Source organism: Colossoma macropomum, unplaced genomic scaffold (assembly GCF_904425465.1).
Source record: "Colossoma macropomum unplaced genomic scaffold, Colossoma_macropomum, whole genome shotgun sequence".
Lineage (NCBI taxonomy): Eukaryota > Metazoa > Chordata > Actinopteri > Characiformes > Serrasalmidae > Colossoma > Colossoma macropomum.
The window spans coordinates 20,890,166-20,916,496 of NW_023494809.1; the positions used below are offsets into that span (position 1 = coordinate 20,890,166).

Genomic DNA, 26,331 nt, shown 5'->3' on the forward strand with positions numbered 1-26,331 from the left:
TTTCCTCTTCATTTAGAGATTTGAAATTAAACATTTTTTGTTGTTTTTTTTTCCAGGCAGAATACATAAGTGCTCCAAAAAGCTGCTTACTTGTTACAGAGTAGACATGGTGAAGGTTAACTATGTAAGCATACTGTTTGCATTTTGTTTTTAAGTTGTTTAAAGGCAAGGGGACATGACTGTTGTTTGGACAAGACAATAGAACTAAAAGAGGGGGAATCCTTTCAAAATAGGACTATTGTTGACTATAGATGGTCCTAGCTGGCAGCCTTGGAGTCATGCTACGGACGGTATTGGTGACTTTCGGAACTCGTCACCTCACCACCTGGGCCCAAGGACACATGGGAAGGAAATGCTCCTGGTGGTTGAGACATGTTTTATTTCACAGGCAGAATGCAGTGGAGGACCATTGCATGTGATGCAGTGTCTCCTGGTGATGTCAGCCTCTCCAGCCTGCCTTGAAGCTAGCCCAGAGAGGAATAGGATCAATTGCCCCCTCAAATCAGGGGGACCTTGGTTGGTAAAACGGTTCGAGAGTGTGAGAGTTTGGAGGAGTGGACTCTACTCTCGTTTCTGAATGTGTTTGTTTTTCTGCCCATTATTTAATATCCCCTTAATTTTTTTTTGCATAATTGCTGATTAGTTCATGGCTTTTCCTGGGGTGCTGTTGGTGCTTCAGATTGGAGAAAGGATTTTGAGTGCCAGTTATGGAGAAGAGGTTTGCTGTTGGTACAGTTACCCCAGAACCTGAGACCCTTTCCCCATGTTGAGCCCGGTATTGAAGCATGTGCCTTGCCATAGGCTCACATTCCACATAAAATCAGGGTGACGGGCTTTAATGAAACGAGTTGTCCAACCTTTTTTCAACTTAATCCTCATATGCAGCATCTGTAGCATACAGTCACTTACAACAAACAGCAGTTTTGAGTCCTGTCTGTGGAAAAGAACAGAAAATCCATGCTTCAGTGTGTGCACATTGGCCTCCGAGTATGTTTGGCATCAGTGGGTTGTCTGTCCTTTTCTATATACACAGAATTGTATGTCATAATCATATGGAAGGACATTCACACCAGATAGCCTTCACTGTCTTCACAGAATAATGACTTATTGTGTCAAAATATTGACTTAGTATGTTGAAATAATGACAATTATCTTGTATTAATGACTTTATTTATGACGTTAAATTTAATAACTTAATTATTTTGGCAAAATATTTCAAAATCTTGAGAAAATAAGACTTTATATCACAATATTAAGTCAGTATGTTGAGAAAATAAGTCATTTTTGAGATGGTAAGTCAGTATTTTGACTTATGGCTGCCAGAAACAGAGGAGAAACATGAGCAAAAATTTTTTGTCCTCTGCCTGGCAGAAATTCCCTGCAATAGACCATATGCTACAAATGAGGTACAAAGACATTAGGTTAAACTTTGGAATCTTCCTTTAACTCATCAGATAGATATTTGGACCTCCTCGTCCTTTTTTGTTCATGTGTTTGTCCTGTGAATATTGCTTTTTAATTGCTTTAGATTGTGGCAAAAATAGGCACTTAAAGTTTCTGCAGTAGACTGTCTGTAGACAATGCCAGCATCTTCAGATTATGTGGTGTCCATCTATTTAATTTGGAATTTTGAACCATTGGAAGTTGGTGGCAATGTCTGTTGGCAGTATTTCAGAAATTGTTTTTTATTTTTTGGAACACTGCCCCTTTTCCTACCCCAAAATAAAAGCAAAGGCAATTAAAGATGTTAACAGAAATGAAATTTTATTTGTGATTTAATAAAGCGTAAGGACACATTTACTTTGAATGTATGCCTTTGGCAAGGCCAGTGATTAATTTCTGGACTCTACATGAAGGTTATTCATGTGGTACAAACGTATTCGCCTCATATTCTGGGTAGTATGCAAAATCCTGAAAGGGTTGTAATGAGTTTCGTTTGATGGTGGCCTCAGCCTGAGTTTTAGTTCTTCAGCGCTCAGACACTGTGCGGGATGGTTTTTCATTATTTGCAGAGTCGCAGGTTTGGACCTTAGCAGTCTCCTCTTTGGAGTGCTGGCAGCTAAAAATCTTCCCACGATGCACTGCTATCATTTCAGTGATGTTCACTGACAACCATCCGTTTCCTAAGTGCATTGTGGGATTGTTGCAGTTTGGTAATATAGGTTCCTTATGCAGAACTTGGATGCGAGAGCTGGACCCCAGGAGAAGCCTTGATGCTGCATGCCAGGAGGGACATGCCCTCTTCATTGTAGTTCAAGCATGTTTTTCTTTCTTTCTTTGGAGAATTTTGTCTTTTCTGGAGCTCTATATTGTAAAACTTTTAAACCTCTAAATAAAAAAGTACTATTTGCATTATTTGCCAGAACATGCTGTTAGAATGTAAGTGCACAGAAGACAAAGAAGGTGGATGTTTGACATTGTGAGGCTCAAAAAGTCCTGAATAATAAGGGCAGTGTTACATCCGAAGAATGTTGATATAGCTGTGTGCAAAAGTTTTGGTGCCCTTGGTCATGTTTTGTTGCTTTTCAAATATATATATTTTCATATATATATATATATATATATATATATATATATATATATATATATATATATTTCCCAACATGTTAAACTCGAAAGCAAATAAATAGAAATTGTGCAGAAATTGTTCAGAAAGAAAGCCATTTTTACGTTTTCTGTAGAAGATATGTTAACTTTTCACTTATATAATCAAAAAATTGTCATTCGATCAAGGGTGTTCAAATTTTTGCATACAGCTGTAGTTTCCCAGAACCGGATTGAGTCTAAGCCTAGAATAAATGGGGATTTCCCTGGTGAAACACCCTCACCATTGCAATTTAGTCCATGTCTGAACTTACATCACGTCTGATGAACCAACTCAGTATGTCTACAAGTGGTAAATTTTGTTGCTAATTTTTTTAATGCAGGTTGTCTTATTTTGTTTAGCAAAATACAAAATGTTTGGCTGGGTGATTTAGGGACGCCATTTGACTTGGGATAAATATAGATACCATGCAATATATTTACTAGAGGGGAATCATGGCTATAAACTTTGGGCCAGTTTCTTAGACCCAGACTGTGGCTAATCCCATAATAAAAAGAATTCCCAATGGTGATTAACCATTAGCGTTGCAGTTTAGTCCAAGACTAAGCTTAATTCATTTCCGGGAATCCGGCTCTGTATGTCCAAATGTATCCTGACAGGCCTTTTAATCAGTGAATTTGGCTACTTTAAGGTGTGCTCGTTGCTGACACAGGCAATCTATTCTGCTCACAGCTTGTAAAAGCATTGCCAGCAGAATGGGGCTCTCTGGCAGCCGCACATGAGCCGTGCCTGTCAGCTAGAGGGGGTATAAGCCCCCATCACTGGACTGTGAAGCAGTGGAATGGTGTTCTCTGAAGTATTGGAGCACCATCCAAAACCTTTGGGATGAGTTGGAGTGGCGTTTGTGAGCTAGAACTGATCATCCTGACCTCACTATGCTCTTGTAGCAGATTACATTCACAACTAGTGCCATACCAGACTGTTACTGCAACAAAGGGGGATCAAACTCTTTATTAATACTCTTGATTTCAGAAGAAATGTTGTATGAGCAGGTGTCTACAAACTTTCGGATATATAGGGTCGGTTTTTCAGACACAGTCTAAGCCTAGTCTTCGACTAAAGTGCAGAGCCAGTGGTGAATCACCATAGGAAATTCTTTTTAATCTAGGATTAGTCTTAATGTAGGCCTGGGAAAGTGGCCCATAGTAGAACTTCTCTCTTTTTTGGTTACCACAAAGTGCACAAAGGATGAAGTTTCATACTGGGTGGTCATTGTTGTGAGGCTCAAATATACTGAACCTTCAGGGACACATTTATTTATTATTTTTTACTTTTATACATACACACACTGATCAACCATAACATTAAAACCACCACCTTATTTCTACACTCATTGTCAGGACCCCCAAAGGACCACCACAGATCAGGTATTATTTGGGTGGTGGATCATTCTCAGCACTGCAGTGACGCTGACGTGGTGGTGGTGGATCAGACACAGCAGTGCTGCTGGAGTTTTTAGCACTGTCCACTCACTGTCCACTCTATTAGACACTCCTACCTTGTTGGTCCACCTTGTAGATGTGAAGTCAGAGACAGTAGCTCATCTGTTTATGCACAGTTTGTGTTCATCAGTGGTCACAGGACTCTGTTGAGTGGAAATTTCTGGTTGGTTGACTATTCTCAGTCATGCACCGCTGCTGTGTCTGATCCACTCGTGCCAGCGCAGCACACACTAACACAGCACCACCACATCAGTGTTACTGCAGTGCTGAGAATGACCCACCACTCATATAATACCTGCTCTGTGGGGGTCCTGGCAATTTAAGAACAGGGTGAAAGGGAGCTAACAAAGTGCTCCTGTATGGTAAGTGGAGCTGATAAAGACAGCGAGTTTAGAAACAAGGAGGTAGTTTTAATGTTATGGCTGATCTGTGTATAAAAATGTTTTAGGCAGAAACATCATAGGAATATCGTCCCCTTGGAATTATGAAGTTACATTTTTATAACATTTATTTTTCATTTTAGGATAAATCATCTTTTTCTTATTTTAAAAAGCATTGCAGTTTAAGTTTTAGTCCAGTGCAGAGGTCAGTTTCAGGTAGGAACCATTAGTTTAAGTGTCCTTTAGGTTTCACAGCAACCAGCTATAATGAACTGTCCCAGCGAGCAAGTGTAGCCGGTCAGTATGAAGGCAGCAAGGTTTTTTATCAGAAACGTGACTCTAATGACCCAAAATCTTTTATTTTTGGAGAAAGAAGGAAAAATGTTGGATGAATGAATACAAATCTGATGTTTATGTTGTAGATAAAACCCCATTAATTCAATGTACACCATTTAATTGCCTTTCAAGTCACTGAGCAGTGCGGCGACATGATAAAGAAGCAGAACCTAATGGTCCTCTTGTGTGTATTCGAAGTGCTGATTGGCTCGCAGATAGACCCTTATAGAACTAAGTTAGAGTTTTACTTTGGAGATGGGACCTTTTTGTTTTCTAGATAAAGACTCCAAAAATGCATACAACTCAGAAACACATAATGTTTAGAAGTCACAGAATAAGAATATATGAAAAACTCAATTTTGACAAAAATGTCAGGTAGAACCTTATAATTCCAAGGGGCCGATATGTTCTACTATAGATTGTTTTGTCAAGAAAAGATGGATAGTGATTGGCTTCGGTAAATATGCAGGTGGAAAAGCACGTTATTATATTCACTGTAAGCAGCAGTTTATCCAAATTCTTCGATTGCTTAGGTATTGATTATCTAAGGATGAACCACGCACGTTTCCTTCGTCGTAGCTCCTTATTGGCCATCATTCTTATTCACCGCCGTGATTGGGCGACTCTTTGATTTTGCCCGCCCACTTTACTTGTGTCAGGCATTGGAAATATGAAGTGAATTGAAAAGGATCAACAAAGTTTTTGACGGGGGGCATTTTTTTAATATTCGGTGCGGAATGCAGGAGCTGTTGGTAGGTTTTCCATGTCTTAAAGTCTATCGGACTCGAGGCTGTTAGCCAGCTGATATTTTTGGTTAGTAAATCACCAGTGTGCAAGAAGCACAAAATAAGCTAGCCGAGAGGCTAATTCAGCCACCGCTAGCTAGTTGTTTTTAGCTCAGTTGCTAACTAGCCGTAGCAGCTTTGAGTAGCTGTTCTTAAAAGTAAAGAAATGGTTGTCAGCGTTGTTTTTCGTTTTTTAACTCAGTTTATAGCGTCTGTATGACTGCAGCTGGCAGTCCTGTCCACAACACAGGCGTATAGCATTTTAGGAGGTTATCTAGATTAGCTAAGCTAAGTTGTGCTGTCAGTGTCAAAGTCGTTTTGTTGCCTGACACAGTGTAGCTAACTCAGAGTCTCACCTCAGTCCAGTATTTCATTGCTCTAAATGTTCGTTCAGACCATCTAAAATAAACTGTTGTTTAATGATACTTAGTTGTGATGCTGGCTAACCTAGGTTAGCTAGCTAGCTAACTAGATAGCTTTGGCGATAGCCAGCTAATTGAATAAGACTGCATGTAAGCTAACTGACCCCGTGCTCTTTTCTTAGGGGTTTCAAAGTACGCTTAATATGAATTTAAATTACTCGTGTTACATTGCACAGTCCATGTAGCTAACGATGTAAGAGTTGCCTCATTTTCCACATTGTAGTGCTAAAATGCATTGGTGACTTCAGTCTGTTGTGTTTGTCTCGGACCTGTCTTCCTCGTAGCTCAGCAAAATGTAGTGTGACTAACTTAGTGATGTTGAGTACTGTAGCTAAGTGATCGAAAGACATGAGCTTATGGTGTAAACGCGTCTTTGCTAGGCGGAATAACGTGAATAAGACGATTACTTGACAACTTCTTTCGAGGCGCTAAGGCTAAGTTGGATTCTACTCCTGTGAAAGTCAACAATAAGTTGTCTGGAAGAGAAAACTCCTTTATGACATTAGCACTCTGAGACTTATTAAGATACAGGGCTGCAGTTTCAAAATGATGTTTTTGCTTCCTTCATATAAGGTAGTTGGTACTGCTTAGAATAGGAGAGGTATGCTAAATGTCCTAAAGTGCAGATATCTGCTCATCCAAGGATATTACCAGGGAGTTTGTCCTCTCTTACTCTGCAGTAACTGCCTGTACTCTTCTAGGAAGGCTTTTACACTAGATCAGGGGTGCCCAACTCTGGTGCTAGAGGTCAGTGTCCAGCACAGTTTGGGAGTTACTCTACTCAAACACACCCATTAAATCTGGCAGTTAACAAGGGAGCTATATCAGGTATGTTTGAGCAGGAAGATTATCATTTTGTGCTGGACACCTGCCCTCCAGGAACAGAGTTACGCACCCCTGCACTAGATGATGGAACATTGCTGTGTGGATTTGACTGCATTCAGTCATTAGTGAGGCCTGGTAGTGATATTGGATGATTAGTGCTGGATCACAAACTCCACTCAAGCTCATCCCAGAGCTCTCCATAGAGCTCCATAGGTCCAGACGCAGTTCCATTGCTCCACAGCCCAGTGCTTGGGGCCTTATACCCCTCTAGCTAATGCTAGGTGTTGAGTCTGCAAGCCTTGTGTGCGGCTGCTCTAAAGTGTTATGTTCTATTGGCATTGCTTTTCTATGGAAATTATACAAGTTGTGTGTGCACAGTTGAACACCTCTTTTAGCAATGGGTGCACCTTAAAGAAGCTGAACTCATTAATTAGAAGAGATGTCTGCTTCCTTGTGGATGTAGTCTAACAATTTCATTGGGACCTGGGAAACATGAAAATTGGGAGTCATTAATTAGGCCCTCAAACTTGACAGTGATAGCAATCTTAGAATAATTTTCTTTTGCTTTGGCTTTTGCAGATAATTAGTAATTCTTGTATTCTTGTATCTTCTTGTATTTTTGCTTGTCTGCAATTTACTTACTTCACAGTGAGTACTTTCATGAAGATCTCAGGGCTGTGGTTCCTGAGACTTTTAAGCTGGCGCACGTAATACTCCCTTGCCCACTGCTGGAAGGTAGGATGTGTTTATAGCTCTATTTCGTTCTCTGTCATAGATTTAACAGCTGGTTAAATGTGTGTTGAGTTTTCTTCAACCTGATTTTGGTTTCTCACAATGTATTTCTGACAATACAGGCTGCAGTGTGTGCCACAATGCCGGAGATAATACAGAACCAGCCTCCTACTCAGAAACCAACAAAGTAGTTATTAAGTTTTACCCTACTGCATAACTGTGACACAGCCATTCTTATTAAATTTTAAGTTTTAGTTATGTTGATTAAATGCTAGTTATGTGCTAATTTGTTTTTCTCAATGTCAGGAGGAAGAAGAACAAAGAGACGCACAATGCAGGTGAGAAAGTAGATTTATGAATCTTCAGTACTTATTTAGGTGTAGGTTAGTGCCTGTAGTGTGATTACCATAGCACCTTGTATTGAGGATCAAGTGTTTACCTGGATAGGTAGATAGAAATGTATCTGTATTATTAGCATACTAACTGGGTAATAGTTATTTAAGACTATCATAATGGTTTGTGGTTTTATCATGTTAGATTTATTCAGCTGATGTTTAGACCTGATATAACAACACAAATGATTATATTTAAGCTTATTAACATATTTGCAATATATTTATTTCAATAAGGGTTGATCCCCTGTGTTTATGCTTAAATTATAGGCAATATATTGGTAATACATGTCAGTATCAGGTTTGCTTTCATGCCTTTGTCTATTATGGTCCAATAACTAGTTTCTGACACTATACTTTTCCTCCCTTTGAACTGTATTGCTCCCAGTTCGCTGTACCTAGCTAAACTTGAAGTTTTCAATTATTGGATTACGCAGTATACTTTTTTAGGGATGTGATATGCACTTGAGACTGTGAATGTAGTTTGAATGCACTAATTGCACATGAATATTATTCCATTGTAGAGATGCTCTTAGGTTTCAATGAAAGCATTTACTGTTTTTTTTTGTTTGTTTGTTTGTTTGCTTGTTTTTGTTTTATTTTTTATTTTCACATTCACATTTTGTTTGCTTCTGCATAATATGACTGTGAAATCTAACAACTGTGGAAAACGAATGCAGTTGGCTTAAATAATTGCAATTAGGTGATTACATAATAATTGTGACAGTGTTTAAACCCACTTTGGTGATTTCATAAAGCATGGATTATAATTTCCACCTGTGTTTTTTCCCCCCTCCCCCCCTGTTCTTTGTTAATGTTTTATGACTTCACTTATTCAATAAACGCTCATATGTCTTATTCAGTGGAAAGACACCGCAAAGAGAAGATCAATGCTGGTATCAAACGAATTGGAGACCTCTTGCCCTGCTCTCAGGCCTTAAAACAGGTAACACACAAAATAAAACAGGCTGTCAAGAATTGTGCAAGGTATATGGAATGATTGAATTGCAATAATTCTTAACGGATTTATTTTTTATTACAGAGTAAAAATATGATTCTGGGTGAAGCATTTCGTTACATCACTGAGTTAAAGCAGCAGAATGATGAAATGCTGCTCAATGGAGGAGACAAAGTACAAGGTAAGAGATGACTGCAGCTAGGGTGGGTGGGATGCTAATTGCAGTTTGTAAGTTCTAGTAACCAGATGTTGTTTCCTGTAGTGAAATAATGCTTGTGTGTTTTAGGATGTTATTAAATGAAATGCTCAAAATGCGACCTCTTCAACTTATGTTGACAACAGTATTGATCATATCTCTGCAGCAGAAGAGATAAAACGCCTACGGCAGCAGTTGGAGGACTTAAGAAAGGAGAGTGCTCATTACATCGAGCTCCTTAAAGCTAATGGCATCAACTTTCTGGATGACCCCACTATACACTGGAAAGGCAAGCAACGCTGTACAAAAGTAGCGAAAATAACACCAACTCACTTGATGTCAAAGGGGATAATTGTGTACTCTAATGGGAATTCTACGGCTTGTTCTACAGCTAAAACATGCATTCCTTCAAATTCTGTCTCTCACATTGATAAGCAACCAGTAAATGCTATAAGCATCCAGCCATCTTGTGACATACAAATGGGTGCAGGTCAAACGCTTGGTGTTACAGATGGAGCACAAATAAATGAAATAATAGTCTCCTCTACTGCATCATCGCACATTCCACTGGCCACTCTGATTCCTGCTGTGTCTAAACCCTGCCTTGCAGTTGTAGAACAATACACTGCTGTGGCACCAGTTGCACCAAAATTGCCCCCTCCTGTGAATTATATTACTCTTCAAGGCTTATGTCCGAAGCTTGCGGTCACTGCACCTCTTCAGCAAACTCAGCCAGCGAACCCAACATCAAGTCTTGCATCTTCCACCAGTCTCACAACACCTCTTCAAATTCAGCCTGTAATTAGTCTTACCTCCTTGCCTCAAACAGTAGTCAATAACCCCCTTGTGTCTGATGCTTCTTCAGTGTACCAACAGGATACTGAAATAAGATCCCTTGCCCATACATTACCAACCAGCTCTACCCATCACAGGACCAGTGCCGCTAGCAGCACACAGACTACATGGACAACACTACAACTCACTGGTAACACAGTACAGCCTGTTTGTCAAGCTCTGGCCACAGAATCCAGTAACTCTGGGCAGAATGTTCAGCAGCTGTCTGTATGTCCAGTTGTGGCCAATCCCCCAGTGCATCCCACTCATTTCCAGTTACAAACGCAAGTCTCTATGCAACCACAAACCCCTGCACCAGCACACCTCCCTGTACAGTCTAGACCTCCCCATTTGTATCCAGCTATACTTCCTCAGACAGCTGTAGTTACTCAGGCATCACTTTTATCACAGGCAACTGTGGTGTCTCAACCTGCAGTGCTTCATCAGCCGTCTGTTGTACCCCAGACAGCATTATTGACTCAACCACAAACAGCTGTCGTGGCTCAGCCTACAATATTACCTAAAGCTGTTCCTCCAACCCAGTCCCACTCTTACCCAGCCATACAACCTAAGCCTCAACTTCACCATGCTACACCACCTCAGCCTGATCCCCAACCTGCTATGCCATCTCAGCCTCAAGCCCATCCAGCTGTAATGCCCCAGGCCCAGTCTGCCATTGTGCCTCCACTTCAGCACACTGTTGTGCCCCAGCCTCAAGCTGCCACACTGCCAGTACTTCAGGCCATGCAGGTTCTGCAGATGAACTCTGATGGGACGTCAGTTATTGGGACAACTCCCCCTCAAAACAATCCAAATGTTGTTATTCTGCAGCAGGCCAGTCCATGTCCAGCTCCACAAGTAATTAGAGAAGATGTAACTAGTCAGACGCCATGCCAGCACATAGTCATTATCCAGACACCAACCATGACACCTGCTCCTCAAAATCATCCAACGAGTATTGTGCCAGCTACAACCCCTACTTTGCCTAACCAGGTAACCACTTCGAACTCCCCCTGTACCACCTCTGTCCAAGCAAATGTGACAAAACAGCTGGTTCACATCCTCCCTCGTCCATCTACACAGGTGCAGACACAGACACCCCAGACTATCACTGTGAATGGACAGGTTTATGTTTTACAGTCAGTGAAGTCAGCTGAGAAGGGGAGCTCTCAGGTTAGCCAAAGTGCTACACAAATCATTCAACCCACCAGTGAGGAATCCAATGCCAATGTTGCATTAAATTGTTTGGGTGCCCTCACTAGCCTTAGCCAGAGCATTTCACAGGTCTCAAGTCAAAGCAATTTACAACTACACACCATTGCTCCACCCTCAAACACTACAGTACAATCTTCTCCAGCCAAGCCTGTCTCGGTATTCAGTGCTTCTGCTGAGACAGTTCTGCCCCCTACTGTCCCTGTGTCGTCAGCATCAATCAGTTGTGCGGTTAACATCCTGCCAAACAAGAGTAGTGTGGTCCCTGTTAGCCAACCAAAACAGATGTCTGCTAAAAGGGCTAGATCAGCCAGGAGAAAAGAGCCGAAACAGAGGAGAAGCATGTGCCGAATTGCTGCAAGGCCAGCACATAAAAAGGCCTCCGAGAAAAATGTTACGGAAGGACTTTCGTCCACTACAACAGACATTGAATTCATGAATTCTACTGGTGAAGATAAGAGCATTAAAACTAACACTCAGACCAAATCTGTGGTCATCAGTGTTGCTTCAACATGCAGCAGTTCTTCAGCCATCTGTGTTAGTTCAAGTAGTAAAACAACTGACAGTACTGTCTGTTCTTCAACAAATGGATCTAAGGTGACTTCCCTAGTGGATGGAGCATCAAAAAGTAAAGAGAATTCTACTGATATCAACACCTCATCCCACAGTTTAACGGTTAGTACAGTTAATACTGCTGTAAGTTCACCGCAGGGTAGTTTAGCAGTCCATACAAATAGTGGTGCCATTTTAAGTTCTGATATTGACATTCAACCAAATGAGTCAACAGGTAGTGTTGTTCTATCCTCACAGTGTAGCACATTGGACAGTAGTTTTCAAGAGACAAGATCAGTGATGAGTGGTAATTCCACAACCAGTGCACTGACTGAAACAGTTTCTCCAAACAAGTTGGCCAACAGCATTTCTACAAGCTGCAGACCAACACAATCAAATGCCAGTTTAGCCCAGGATAAACCGACATTGGCCAGTGTTAGCTCTACAGAAAATAAATTGGTGGTTTCATCTGTTGATTCTGCACTTCACCTACCACAGAGTACTCATTCAGACACCAGTGTTGGTCCAACAAAGAGTGGACCAGCAGTTTCCCTCTTGCAGAACATTTCACAAGTTCAAGCTAAGCCTGCAAGAGAGGCTAACTGTAAATCAGTGGACTCTCCACAGATTCAGACACATTTTCCTTTGCCTGCAACATCAGCTTCTTGTTCAGGTCCATCTATATCACTACCCTCAGACTCAGCACCCCCTGTTCTGTCTCAAGGGTCTAGGAACACTTTTGGCAAGCCACGTAAACAGCCAGAAATTAATATCCCTATGCCACCCACTAGTCGCATTGATTCTATGAGTGTCAAGCTCACAGAATCAAATCCGAGCAAAGAACCTGTCAGAGGTGAACATTCAAGTGAAACCCCAGCGAATGTAACAGAAACAGAGTCGTTCTCACAAAAAGAGACTGTTCTTTCACAGGAGGCATCTAATTTGGAAAATGAATCCTTTGAGTCCCCACTAGCAACAAATAGACAGACTGATTCACCAATGGCAGGAGGTTCAGGTAGCCGGGGATTTTCAGTTGCATCGTTGCTTCCAACAGGGCAAAATAATACAGCTTGTCCTAATACATTTGGAGCTTTTAGCTTCACCTCTGAGCAGGCAGAAATCTTAGCAATGGCTGCTAGAGCCATATTTGAGCAAGACAGCCCATCAAGAAGGAGTAGTAGTTGTAGTGGTGACAACCCATCAAGTACACCTGCCACTGGTTGGGATCTCCCAAAAACACAGCAAACCCCTATCATCAAAGAAAGGGTCACAAATCAGCAGCTAAAGCAAGCAAAGCAGGCTGACTTAAATGTGTCAAAGACTCCGTCACAGGTTTCGGTCCGAGGTCCTCTGGTTGAGGTTTCGGGTAGTGGTACAACTGGTGTCCGACTTCCACTGAGCATGGCTTATTCTCAGTCGCAACCTAGCACCCTCACTAGTCTTAATGTCAACAACCTTATCAGGCCAAGCTCTATCCAGCCTTACCCAGGGTCTCCTAACCTTGGTCAGCAAGTATCTGTTCCATCACCAGGGGGCGCGGCAATTCTGGTGTCTCAGTCATCATCTCAGGTTACGCCAAGCTGCTCTGGCCCAGGGCAAGTTAATGAATATACACCTTTGAAAAGTGCCCTGATGCGGACACATGTAGGCACGGGAATAGCTGAACGACATCAGAAAGATATGCCAAAACGTTCTGCCCAAGAGGACCTTGTTCTTCCTATTAACAAGCGTTCAAAGCCATGCCCAGCTGCCAGTGTTGGAAGGATAGATGTTAAGGCGACAGAACATGTCCAAGTGATGTCTGGGCAAATGCCCCCTAGCTCCTCAACAGTTATGACAAGGAATCACTCTGATGGAGGAGGGCCGCTCTTTTCTGGTAACACTTTCATGAGCACTGTGCTTCGGCCATCTGAAGGACACTGCCCTACTCAGCTGGCACCCCAAGAACAAAATCAATCTGGTGTTGTGCACCTTCAACAGGGGCACACACAGCATGGCACTCCACAGCCTGGCCAGAATGTAGGAGGCAACCTTTACCTCAAACATCAGCAACAACAGGAGCAGCAGAGACACCTCTACCAACTTCATCACCATCTTACACAACCAGACACTCAGATCCACGGTATTCAGCAGAGGACTTTGCTACAAGATCAGCATGTTCACAAAAAGAGAGTAGTGCGTGGTGGTCAGACAGGGCCTCCTGTTGGTTTGCAGAAACAACATCACTTGGAAAAGAGTGGTGTGCAGCAGCAACAACAGCATCCACAGCAGCAGCACCAACCGCAGTCTCAGCAGCACCAACAGCAAGCTCAGCAACACCAACAGCAGCAGCAGCAACAACAGCAGTCCCAGCAGCACCAACATCAGCAGCAATCACAGCAACACCAATCGCAACAAAAACAACAACTTTCCCAACAGCAACAGGCACACCAGCAGCAACAACAGCAGCAAATACAGCAACAGGGCTCACATTCACGCCATCAGCATCTTCAGCAGCAGATTCAGCAGCAGCAACACTTTAGCAGTAGACAGGAAAAGAATTGTGAGGGCCAACAGGCTGGTCCCAGGACTCATCAAAGCGGCCATTTAAATCAGCAGGACCGCCAGCCTGGGCAGGATCATGGAGCTATGCAAAGACTAATGGGTTCTCGCACTTTAGAACAGCAGTTGACCTCTCAGGCTAGCAATCCTGTTTCTCGGTCATCAGATCTTGCCTGTACTCCTTCACGACAGGAACGCCATCGCCTCTCTAGTTATTCTGCTGAAGCACTTATTGGTAAGACTTCATCTGCTGGTGACCAACGCCTAGGGCTTCATCTCCAGGCCTCTCGTGGCAATTCACAGGATCAGTCAGAATTACAAGTTTATGTTGACTCCTCGCGTGGTAAAGGAAATATTGCTCACAATCCTCAAAGTAGGCTACCCCAAGATCACCCTGGAACTGCAGACATCCAACGAATTTCAGAGTGTTTGCCTTTCAAAACTCTTGTTGGTGGACATCAAATAAGCAACTTCGAAGTGCAGGTGTCTCGAAGTGGTGACATGAGCAGTAAATCTGTGGCACCAGTTCAGAGGGGTCCTCAAGCACAAGCAGGGTTCAGAATAGGGGCTGGTCCTTCTGGGGATGGACGTGCCCGTGGTAATTATGGGACACATCCTTCAGCACAGGGGGTACAATCTGGAGCAGGGCTGCCACGTGAGCAAGATGCATGCCACCAGAGCTTTATGCAAAGTCTCTTGGCTCCGCACCTTCCTGATCAAAGTGGACACCAGAGAGCTACACAGGTATGCCAGTCATCAAGTGTAGAGTATAACTGTGTTCCTGGGGTTTCTTCTGGAGACCTACAGGCAAAAGCCTCAAGTCCTAACTTGCACGCTACACAGACTGCTCCTCCCATGCACCTTGGGGACAACAATAAAGGACATATTTCTCAGGTTAGTGGGAATTTGCATGGCTCTGCTGTGAGATCAGTTCTCCCCCATCCTCCTTCAACACCACACAGTAGCTCAGATACAGGGCGTGCACAAGGCTCCACAAGGTCTCTTTCAGCTGTCAGTCAACGAACTCACCATATTGGACCAGATCCGCAAAGCACAAAGATCCGTCCAGTAGATCGACCTAGATCAGGCAACTTGAGACCGGTAAACTCATTTGAACCTGAGGGTTCCTTGACACTTCCATCAAGTGGAGGAGTATTGCTTGGACGCCCACAGACAGGTGGTGAAAGTCGACGTAGAAGTATTGTGCGTTTCATGGCAGATGGTGCACAGGTCAGCAGTGACAACAACTTGGTTTCAGATCAGCATCTCACCCAGAACTTTGGTTTTTCCTTTATTGCTGAGGGAGGCATGAATCCTCCACCTCCAATTAACGCAAATGCATCTTTCATTCCCCCAGTCACCCAGCCCAGTGCCTCACGCACTCCTGCTCTCCTCCCTGTAGAGCCCCAAAACACTCTCCCTTCTTTCTACCCTTCATATTCACCTGCTGCTCATCCAAGCCTTCCAAGTGAGATTCCTTTACAGTATTTCTCTAACCAGATGTTTACAAGCCCAAGTGCTGATAAAAGTAGCACTGCCCCTCTTAACAATCGCTTTGGCTCTATTCTCTCTCCACCTCGTCCTGTGGGCTTTGCACAGGCAAGCTACCCACTGCTTACGGATATTACACCAATGCCTATAGCAAACTCCTCAGGCATTACTCCTCATTTATCAAATTTTAACCTGACTTCCCTGTTCCCTGAAATAGCCACAGCCATGCCCCCTGATGGCTCCTCTATGCCAATGTCCCCTTTACTGTCCCTTGCCAATACTTCCTCATCTGACTCCAACAAGCAGTCTAATCGCCCAGCCCACAATATCAGTCACATTCTTGGCCATGATGGGACCTCTGCTGTTTAAAGATGCAGATTATGAAATATTCACCCAATGTCAGTACTACCTAAATATAAACATTGTCTTTTTCTGCTAACTCAAGTGAAATTTTGATTATCTGATGTGTTTGGGCTGTGCTTTACCTAGGTGTTATTGGTGAACTCATCTGTTTGTCTTTCTGAGCCATTTTAAGCATAAAACACTGTCTGGTATATGTGGGTTAATTCATAATTGACAGAAAATAATCAGCCTGTCCCAAAGTTCACACTTGTTTCATTATGTTTGAGAAGTGTGTCCCATTTGCCAAACATACAAAAACATGGTGCACAAGACCATACCCTTGTCCAAATACCGCATTAAAGCAGTATTGGGCTGAGTACATATCCCACATTCTAACAGGTTGTTTTGAAAATGTTGGGGTACAACATTAACATTGAGAGGATTATTGCAAGTGTGTGTTCTGCAAATGGTACATATCCACAGACTGCAAGTGTGGTCTCTGACACAATTTAAATTGATTAATTTCCAATGTAAAGGAGTTTGATCCAAGTCTAGGCTCGTAGTATGCAATTTTTACTTTTAATCATTGTAGGAAGAGCAGCCCTGCCTGTTTAGGCCTAGATTTGTGTTCAGTAGTAACAACAACTGAGGTGTCAAATGCCTAAATGTCTAAAGCAGTTATTACTTGGCATACGTTGCCACGACGAATATACCCAGTGTTTTTTGTGAACGATCACAGCCTCGACTGATCTTTCAATAACTATGGCTGATGGACTTTTAAAGGACTTGCTTTGTTAAAGTTCTTTTTAAAAAATTTTCCATCTCTTAAAGAGAGTAAGGTTTTTCATTGATTAGTGGAATATCAACGAGTTAAAATACTTTTACTTATTTATGTACAACTCTTGGTGTTGTGTAGATACTGTAAATACTCAAAGGCGATTATTAAAATGTTTTTGTTTTGTAATTTGTTTGTGTGTTTTATTAACTCAGATTGAATTTGGACATGAGAAGAACTTTCTAGAATTGTCTGCTAATAGCCAACAGAAAACTACATTTGTTATATTTTAAGTTATCGTGTGTATGTATATGTGTGTATATGTGTGTATATGTATGTATGTATGTATGTATGTATGTATGTATGTATGTATGTATATTGTGTATGGGTTTTAATACTGTACTGCAGTAACTGTCTCTACTCTTCAGGGAATGCTTTACACTAAATGTTGGAACATTGCTGTGAGGATTTGAGTGCCTTCAGCAGCGGGAGCACTAGTGAGGTCAGGGATTGATGTTGAATGATTAGTACTGGATCACAAACGCCATTCCAACTCATCCCAGAGGTATTGGTTAGTACTCCACAGCAAGGGTCAAATACACCTTGCATGTAGTAAAGTAAAACTCCATGCTTTTGCCTTTGCTCTCTTTCTTGAGTCAAAAGATATAAATCAATATGAACATTTTAGCAATCTATCTATTTAAGGAAATATAAAGTTTATGTGTAAATTGAAAGATATGGCTGTTGAAAAAATTCAAAGGCATTGAAAAACTAATTTGGAACATAGACAAAAAATCACCAACAATGAGGAACATAAAAATAGTTAATTACATTAAGAACAAAAGTGTAACATTCCTAACATTTGGAACACCAAATTTGGACACATAATTGTCTGCACTGCAAGGTCTTGTGTTTTTCAGCAGCACAAGATTGAGGATTTTTATTGTTTCCGACCTGCACTTGGGCATCAGGTGAGTAGAGGCTGCTATTGCAGCAAATGAGGACTCCATATTAAAGGAGAATTCCACTGATTTTTGGAAATTTCTGCTTAATTCAGTCATTACAGTGTGAACTATTCACAGTGTTTCGGTGTAAAATGTTCAGGTGTGGAAAAACTTGTCGAGTCAGAATTGTTCACAGCTATGGTGGAAGAAACCAGAGGCTTCTAAAAGATGCGTCACAGAATATTATTCCATGAAACTGATATGTTTGATGTCTGAGAAAATGCTTTAAGATAAAGTTTTGCCCTAAAATATATGTTTTGGGGGAAAGGTACATACAGGGTGTTCAAAGGCAAAATAATCTACAAAGAAGGCTTATTTCTTCAGATTTACCACAATTTGCCATCATCAACATGACATAAAAACTCAGAAGACACACGTAGGTCCACTGGTGGCTTTGGATAGAAAATAAAGTGGCTTTAATTGCACTGTACATCATGTCCCTGGTTCCTTTCTCACCACTGTAATCTGAATCACCATGTTCAGTCTTGAAAATTGAATAAAGCAGAAATTTTAAGCTGGTAGCTTTTCTTAACCCCTTAATATGCCAGGTTTATTACATACTAAGGCTTATTATTCAGTAACTACATGGACTTCAATGCAAACTGGCTGAGGTTATAGTAGTGTTTAAAAAAAACGGTGGGCCCTGACCATTTAAGGGGTTAATATCCTTGATTAAAAACTGTTAAATGAGCAGGTGTCTACAAACTTTTCGACACAGTGTCGTATTAGCCTATTTTTATATGTAGACTGTAGCATACAAATACATCACACAATTTTAGCATCCTCTGATATACTTTGTGCTTTTGGTAGAATATCACAGGTAATGTCTTATCTTTCTACAGACATTGCACAGTATCAACATCTGGAGCATTGTAGGGTGAAAGGTATTCACTTTTATGTGCTATAATGTGAAAGAAACTTTGTCAAGTATGTTTTACCTCAACAGCGGGTGAGAAAGTGCTAATGAGTGAGATTTTAGATGCAATGAAAACAAAGTTCAGTGTGATTTCTTTAGCTTTATTTACATGCAATAGTGCTCAAGGTCATGTAACCACAACAGCTACATACACTTCTAAAATGAGTTGTAGATTCATGTTTTCCTTCATTATTTCATAGTTCAGCACTTTGTGAGAAGGCTAATACTGATGCAGTAGTGTAGTTTACAGTTCACTGAAAACTGTAAATTCTGATCTTCGGCACCAAACCTGATTCCAAGGAGCTCGATTCAAGATTTCTGAGTTTGTAATTCATTTAATGATCTTTATAAGATCTAAAACATACATATAGCTCCTTAAAATCAGCCAAGCACCTAAAAACCAGTATAATCTAAGGTAGATGTGTTCATTCCAGGTTTCCCATTCAGTTATTAAAAATATTCATAGTCAATATTACTAAAGGCATGGTGCTTATACATTGCATACAATTTGTTAATACTTTGTTAATGATGAAATACATATTTCTTAGTGATATATGTACAAAAACGGTTGAACACTGCACCACGAAGCCTACCACCACCAATAATGCCACTTTTCATTCAGTGAAAATGTTATGAAAGTTACAGTCATACAATCAAACCAGAGTTATGCAGGCGGCAACACTACTACACAACGTAACGTGCATGAGAGGGTCTGCTGCTAAATACTGCATTTTGCATACTGTTTAGTTCTTAAGCTAACTGCCTGTTTTGTTCATGCTCTCCACATTCTAGCAGTCTTAACAGCTGGTTAAAGATAATGTTTTTATCTGTAAAGCATGAACAACACTGGTAAGGTTTCCAGCCATTACATCCACAGAAGCTAGATGAAGAACAATGTGAAGCTTATTTATGCCCAGCTGTCTGTCAGAAAGATGATTTACTAATGTCTTCTGTTAGGATCTCCCTTTGTCCTGGTGGTGACAAGCAAAACATAGTAATACATGTTTATCTGATATAAACAATCCATATATACAGGATAACAAAACTGTACTATTTACACAAGCATAAATATATAAATATAGTATCTGTTATACAAAAATAAATACTGTCTCTGTTCTTTTTTTTTAGTTTTTTTGTCCTTTTTTTCTTTTCTGTTCTTTGTTCACCCATCCCATGGTCCTCGCTCCTCTAGATGACTTTCACACCGGATCTTGCTGACTTCCTGTTGTGCTGCATCTTGCAGTGCCACCGTGGTGACAGTGTTGTCTGATACTGCCAACAGTGGCAGGTCTGGAGAGAAAGGAAAAAAAAGAGATCCATATCTGAAACTATATGGATTGGGCATGATTTAAAAAAAAACAAAAAAAAACAAACCCTGCTGTTACCCTACAGTGTGATCTTTGACATGCATATAAAAAATGTAATTTGAAACTAATAGCACTTTTAAAGCCACCTTCTAAATTTACATATTTTGACAAAACTGCACTAGTTGTCCTCTACAGTTTCTCATTAGACTGAATGAGACTTTTGCCAAAAGTCTATAACACCTGTCCAGCTGTGCGACAGCACCTACGACAGAATGCATTCGTGGGCGGAGCCTGGATAGATCAGTTATCCTGTTCGAGTTATGAAATGCTAAATGCACTAACCTGCAATTATCTCTTCCTCTAAGTGCAGTGTCTCGGAGAGAGTGTGGTTCCCCAGCGTGTGTTCAGGATGTTCAGGCTGTGGGCTGAGGAGCTCTACGGTGGAGTCTTCAGGCTCACAGCTGCTCTCCTCATCCACATGGGCAGGAACACTGGACAGCCAAAAAAAATCCCATTAGTTAATCAAAGTTACTTTTTAATGAACACTAACTAGAGCTTGGTAGATTTAGATGTAGTCTTAAATTAAAACAGAAAAACAGAAAAGCCTATTAATGCTAGTGTTTCAAGTTCATTAGAAAAATACAGCTGCATGACAGGAGTGCATGAAATAAGATGTTTTGTACATTCTAGATCTGAGGTCACCAGTCTTACCCACAAAGAGGTTTTCATTCCAGCCCTGCAGGAGAACACCTCATATAACTAATCCATTGTTTGAAAACTGAGACCAACTGATTAAACAAGTAAAATCAGATGTGCTTCAGCCAGACTGCAATAAAAACCTGCAGTCACACCGGATCTTTCTGGGTAAGACTTGTGATCCCTGTTAAAGCCTATTCATAGGTAGTAAGACTATGTATAATACCAAATATGCCAAAAGGTTCAAATAAACATGGGCAATACAGTTCAGATAGTGATCTAACACCCTAATCTACAGATGAATACATGACCATGTTAGTTTGCTTCTGGACCAGTTCAGTTAGCTTCTTGGCCATTTCTGGACAGAGAGTTAATGAATAATAATGAATAATTAATAATTCTTACCCATTAGAGTAGTGATAGGCATGCGAATGTCCATTGGAAAGTCTCTGTGGCAATAACGTCCCACACTCCATTTCACAATCCCCATCCTGCTGCAAGAGAAACAAGCCTTCACATGTCTGGCAAAAATGCATCAACACATTCATAACCTTTCAACTTCATTTATTAAGCAAAACAAAACATCCGTGATGATTTGCTAATAATGCTACATTCAGAATACATGAATTATACAATTATTCCCTAAAGTAAGTAAACTAAAACACAAAATTTTGTTGATGTATTTTATTCATGTAGAAATTATGAACACATTTGAATCAAGTATATTCAGTGTAGTACTTTATCCCCTCACCATCTGTTCAGGTTTTAAGCAAGCAGTGGAAGACGGGCCTGTATAATCTTAGGAACCCAGACAACTAATACGGGTACCATTTTGTTGGCTGTGTGATTCTAATATAATTTTTAATCTAATTGTCTTTATTTTTTAATTTGGGAAAAAAATATATATATATATATATATATATATATATATATATATATATACAACAACATTTCATGATGAATGGAACAACAGAAAAGTACCTGGAAAAAAATTTGGTTCCATTGACTACCACTCAAAGTTAAGAACATTTCCTTCTCCTGTAAAGTTACTATTTTGGAAATAAGAGGTTCTGTTGTGACAGTGACGACATAATATACTGTTAGAAATAAAGGTTCTGCGAAGGTACATTTTTTGTTCATCAAGGTACAAACAGTGTAAACGAGACGAGATGAGACGGGGTGTGTGGAGTCATTACAACTTAGAAAATATCATTTTAATGGATTATGGTACAATTACGTTCTCCGACTAAAGGTACTGAGACGTCCCCTAGAGGGTACCACCCCAGTGACACGAGGGGTACTGCCCCAGTGACAGTTTCACACCTTTATTTCTGAGAGTGTAAAACAGATAATAGATCTCAATGGGCAGGTGCTAAATATATATGTGGTCAGAGTCGATGGGTTTTCTGTTTTAAAACAGGGAAAAACTTCAAAATGATTGTCCATGATTATCAACTGTACAGACACCGTTTCACTGTACATACTCAACTACTCTCTGTTTAGGTTTGTTGTTTCTAACACTGTTCTTACCTGCTGCAGTCCAGGGAGGCAGTGTGTGTGATGTTTCCCGTTGGCGGTGTACTCTCCTTTGGGTGAATAGGTGGTATGGCCAGGGTTCAGGCGGGAGTCCAAAGGACAGTGGCCCACCAGCGCCATTCCCTGCAAAGGCACCATGGTGTACTGGCAGGAGGGCAGGGGTGCCGCCACCGCAGGGAAGCACATATCCGACATTTGTTCTGAAATACAAACAAGTCAAGCATTAACATCTTTCAGAACAAAGCTATGAATACATTCAAAAACAGAATATCATAGCTGTCACTTGTTTCCTTCTCCTATACAGTTACCCTTTCAGTACTGAAGTAGTACTGAAATATACTTCAGTACCAAGATATTAATCGCTGACTCTTATCATCAGGCTTACAGTCAAAGAAATGATTCAGTGTTTGTACTTTCTGTTTGTATTCATACTGTTAATGAAATACTGTCTGGTATCATAACTGAACTAAGCTTGTCACAATCATTCAATTTAATTAATCTGAAAATAACTGCGATCAGGCTGTTATGTAATAATTGTGACAGGCATAAACTGAGCTCTTCACTCTCTGTAACCGCCTCGACTACTAAGTGCACTCACTCTGCTTGGCCCAGGCTCTCCAAAGACAGAAAGGAATGAAGGCCACAATGATGAAGACGAGCGCTCCCAGCACTACCACTCCCACAATCAGGTAGGGCAGGTCACTCGGGCGCGGCACAGGATCTCTGGAGTCCGGCCGATGAGAGGAAGTCTCTGGGGTGGTGTGTTTCTGGTTGGGTCGAGCTGAAAAAATGAAATAAATAAATGTATTTAAATTAATAAATAAAATAAATGCATGTATTTACTGATATATTTGTTTAATTAGTGCATTGGGACTATTTTTCATCTACAAGTTTTAACTGCACTGTTATTACATTTGAATTGGACAAAATTTCAATATAAAATATAATATGTGCTTTAATTATTGCAGAGGCCGCACTTTGTTACGTTTTTTTGTCCAATGTGTTAAATTCAGCATATAAACGTACATATAATCACTCAGAAATTCAACAAAACATGTAATCTGACCATGAAATATGCAGACGACTGTACACAATCCAATTAATTCCATATTCATGTGATGCAATCAAATCCACTCATGACAATGGGTGAGAAATTGGAAAAAAGTGCACTGGGAAACGTACCTTTGGTTTCTAAGATGACGACGTTGCCAAACTCGCTGACACCTCCCTCATTGAAACACTGCATCTTAATATCATAGGCTGTTTCAGACTGCAGACTAGTGATGGCGTGCCAGTATCGGTCACCTGCACAGTAACATCACACCATGTTGACTGCGTTCTCCAAACACTAATGTTAGAAACATGCTACTATGATGGCTGCTGTAAAACATTCATTATGGCTTACCCTCCACTACATCTCTCTTATAGTCGCTGTCATTGTCGCTGTCAGTGGGTCGGTAGTAGATGTAGAAGCCGTAGATGGGGGTGTTATTCACTGGTGTGTACTGAGAAGAGAGAAAAGCATTCCTTTAATGACTGACAGTCACTATGTGTGCACACACATCATGAAGAAAATGTTTTTCTAGGGGCTGAATCTGTAGACACACTATTTTTAAAATAAACATTAGAAGAAAAAAAGCTCTTGATGTGCCAAGAACAAATGCATCACCCTGCAATGAAGCATGCTGGCCCTCATTCAAATTAAGCACAGATTTAAAGCGATAGTTTGTCGGAAAATAAAATTATTTACACAATTTTCCACTTCTAGTCAGCCAAAATAGATTTGGTGTGCGAAGTCTGCTTCATTAGCTTTACCCTGGAGCTATGAGGCTAATGTAGCTAAAAAATAATGGAAGCTTATACCCCACCAGTTAACAAACAGCATGCCTAACTTGCCTTAAACCATGTTAAGTTGTTAAGTAATCTCACTTGATTATGTGGTTCCTGATACTGTATAACGTACTGTTAACTGTGAAGATGAACAAAAGCACATCGTATTGTTAGTAAACAGTAACAGCAGCATAAACCCTGAATTTTGTCTATAAGCTTCCATTGCTTGTTAGGTATCCATGCAAAAAAGAAGAACACCAAACATGGCTGACTGTCTACATCTAGAGGAAGGGAAAACTGTGTAAATTTGGTTTTCACCAAACTATCAATTTAAGGAGAGCATACTCACGGTCCACTTAAGGATGATGGTGGTCTCGTTGATGGCTTCAGCATACGTGATGTAGGGGCCATCAACAGGACGCGGGTTGGTCTGGCTGCTGCCCATCACTGTATAAGCTTTAGAGGGGGCGCTCGGAGGACTGGCCCCCAACACGTTCACTGCCAAAACACGGAACTTGTACGAAGTCCCTGTAATACACAAATAACCATTTAAAGACATTCTTAAACAATCTAAACTTTTGTTTGCATCAAATTTACAGCAAAAGTATGTAATATTTCACCTCTGATAAACAGCCATTTTATATAAGAATGGATTCAAATGTAGAGTGGGTCAAATTATTTGCAAGTTTTAAATACAGTTTTTCATATTAGAATTCATATTATTTTGATACTGAAATATTTTTCACTTTATTTACCTATTGTTTTATTATTTTATTCAAATTCTAAAAAAACTGATTTACAGGTTTAACTGCCCTTAAGTGTAACATGATCCTGGACTTTGACTCTCTTATATCTTGTACATCGTAGCTGTCCAGAGAAAAACATATATCTCAGTTTTTGTTGATTTTTATTTTTCTACATAATTGGAACATGACAGTTGTCCTTTCATGAGGAACAGACCAATAGAAATGCTCAAAAATCCTTTGCAAAAAACCCTCTTTGCATTAACTTTTTTTGTCTTCTCCTGTAAGGTTACAATTTTGGATACATGTTTTTCTCTAGACAGTGGTGATATGTACAGACCTTTTTTATATTTACTTACTATCTGTTTCATGAACTGTTCCTCTACATATTTTGTATTGCGGCCAAAGGCGCATCTAAATAAAATGTATTATTATCATTATTATTATTATTATTATTATTATATGAAAACTGAATGTTGATGCTGGCAATGTTGATAGTGATGTGGACGATGATGGTGAAGCCCACCTTTCTCCAGGCCTTTGATTTGCACTGAAAGGCGAGATGGGGAGATATTATCTTCCGCTACTTCCCACTCGCTTCCACCTCCTCCTCCTCCTCCTCCTCCGTCCTTCCGCAGCTTCTTATACTCCACACGGAAGCACTGGATGGGGAAGCCTCTGTTTCCACGGGGAATCCATGTCACATAGGCCGAGGTTTCTGATGCTGTGGTCACTGTGGGTCTGTCTGGAGCTTCTGGGGCTGCAAAGACACAAACAAGGTGTCAAACCTAAGCTGCAGACAGTCTGCACTGAGACTCTGTATGCATTCACATAGGATATATACACACCCACACAGAAACACAGCATAACAGACTTACGGTCATCCTTAATTTGAGTTAGGATTGAAAAAGATCAAGAGAGAATCAGAGTTAGTATATAAGAAGAAAATTAGTACGTACAACAGTTGTTATTAGAAACAAGACTGAGTTTTGAGAGATTGTAAAACATAAATGTTATACCAGCAGTTTTTATGTGTATTCAATGGCTTGAATTAGAAGAATCAAAAAGCACTTACGAGACAGACGTGGCACTGGTTTGGGACGCTCTATTGGTCCACCTGCATTTCTGCGGCCTATAGAGCAAAAATAATTGTAGAATATTTATACAGTAAAAAGGATTTCCATACATTCTTTGTGTCTTTGAGTATAAACTTCCCATAAAAAAAAGCAGTTTTAGTTTACCTTTGCCAGTTCTGAAGGTCATCATCGCAGGCTGACCAAGACCAGCACAGTTCTTGGCTGCCATCTCCACTTCATACAGGCTGGCTGGCTGCAGTTTGGCAAGAGTCAGTTTGTTCTCCAAACCAGAGATGTTCTTGATGGTCCACTCACTTAAAGAGTCACCAGCCTGAGAGAGATAAGCAGGGAGAAAAAGAGCAAATGTCTTAATGAGTTGTTCGACATCAGATTCAAGACTTGT

The 26,331-nt window shown here is 40.7% G+C and overlaps 2 protein-coding genes across 2 annotated transcripts in view; one reads left to right on the top strand and one right to left on the bottom strand.

Moving 5' to 3' along the window:
- The first annotated feature begins 5,404 nt into the window (after positions 1-5,404).
- LOC118798745 (basic helix-loop-helix domain-containing protein USF3) lies at positions 5,405-17,007 on the top strand. The gene is made up of 7 exons (XM_036558276.1): positions 5,405-5,515; positions 7,445-7,530; positions 7,650-7,714; positions 7,834-7,865; positions 8,783-8,865; positions 8,962-9,058; positions 9,240-17,007. Exons 3-7 carry the CDS (start codon positions 7,668-7,670, stop codon positions 16,070-16,072), a joined length of 7,092 nt encoding a protein of 2,363 aa, XP_036414169.1. The 5' UTR covers positions 5,405-5,515; positions 7,445-7,530; positions 7,650-7,667; the 3' UTR covers positions 16,073-17,007.
- Positions 17,008-18,825: 1,818 nt separating this feature from the next.
- boc (BOC cell adhesion associated, oncogene regulated) overlaps positions 18,826-26,331 on the bottom strand; it is a 44,304-nt gene continuing 36,798 nt past the window's right edge. Inside the window, 11 exon segments of the mRNA XM_036558531.1 lie at positions 18,826-20,030; positions 20,390-20,538; positions 21,149-21,237; positions 22,274-22,479; positions 22,878-23,060; positions 23,462-23,584; positions 23,685-23,784; positions 24,459-24,637; positions 25,379-25,612; positions 25,928-25,984; positions 26,094-26,259. Of these exon segments, the coding sequence (XP_036414424.1) occupies positions 19,903-20,030; positions 20,390-20,538; positions 21,149-21,237; positions 22,274-22,479; positions 22,878-23,060; positions 23,462-23,584; positions 23,685-23,784; positions 24,459-24,637; positions 25,379-25,612; positions 25,928-25,984; positions 26,094-26,259 (1,614 nt within the window). The 3' untranslated portion in view covers positions 18,826-19,902.

What these genes read in the sequence shown, in the direction of transcription:
- LOC118798745 (XM_036558276.1), top strand. Translation starts at nt 7,668, where the DNA reads ATGCCGGAGATAATACAGAACCAGCCTCCTACTCAGAAACCAACAAA. An exon ending in GCTCTCAGGCCTTAAAACAG is followed by an intron (nt 8,866 to 8,961) that starts GTAACACACAAA and finishes TTTTTATTACAG; the next exon opens with AGTAAAAATATGATTCTGGG. An exon ending in TGGAGGAGACAAAGTACAAG is followed by an intron (nt 9,059 to 9,239) that starts GTAAGAGATGAC and finishes ATATCTCTGCAG; the next exon opens with CAGAAGAGATAAAACGCCTA.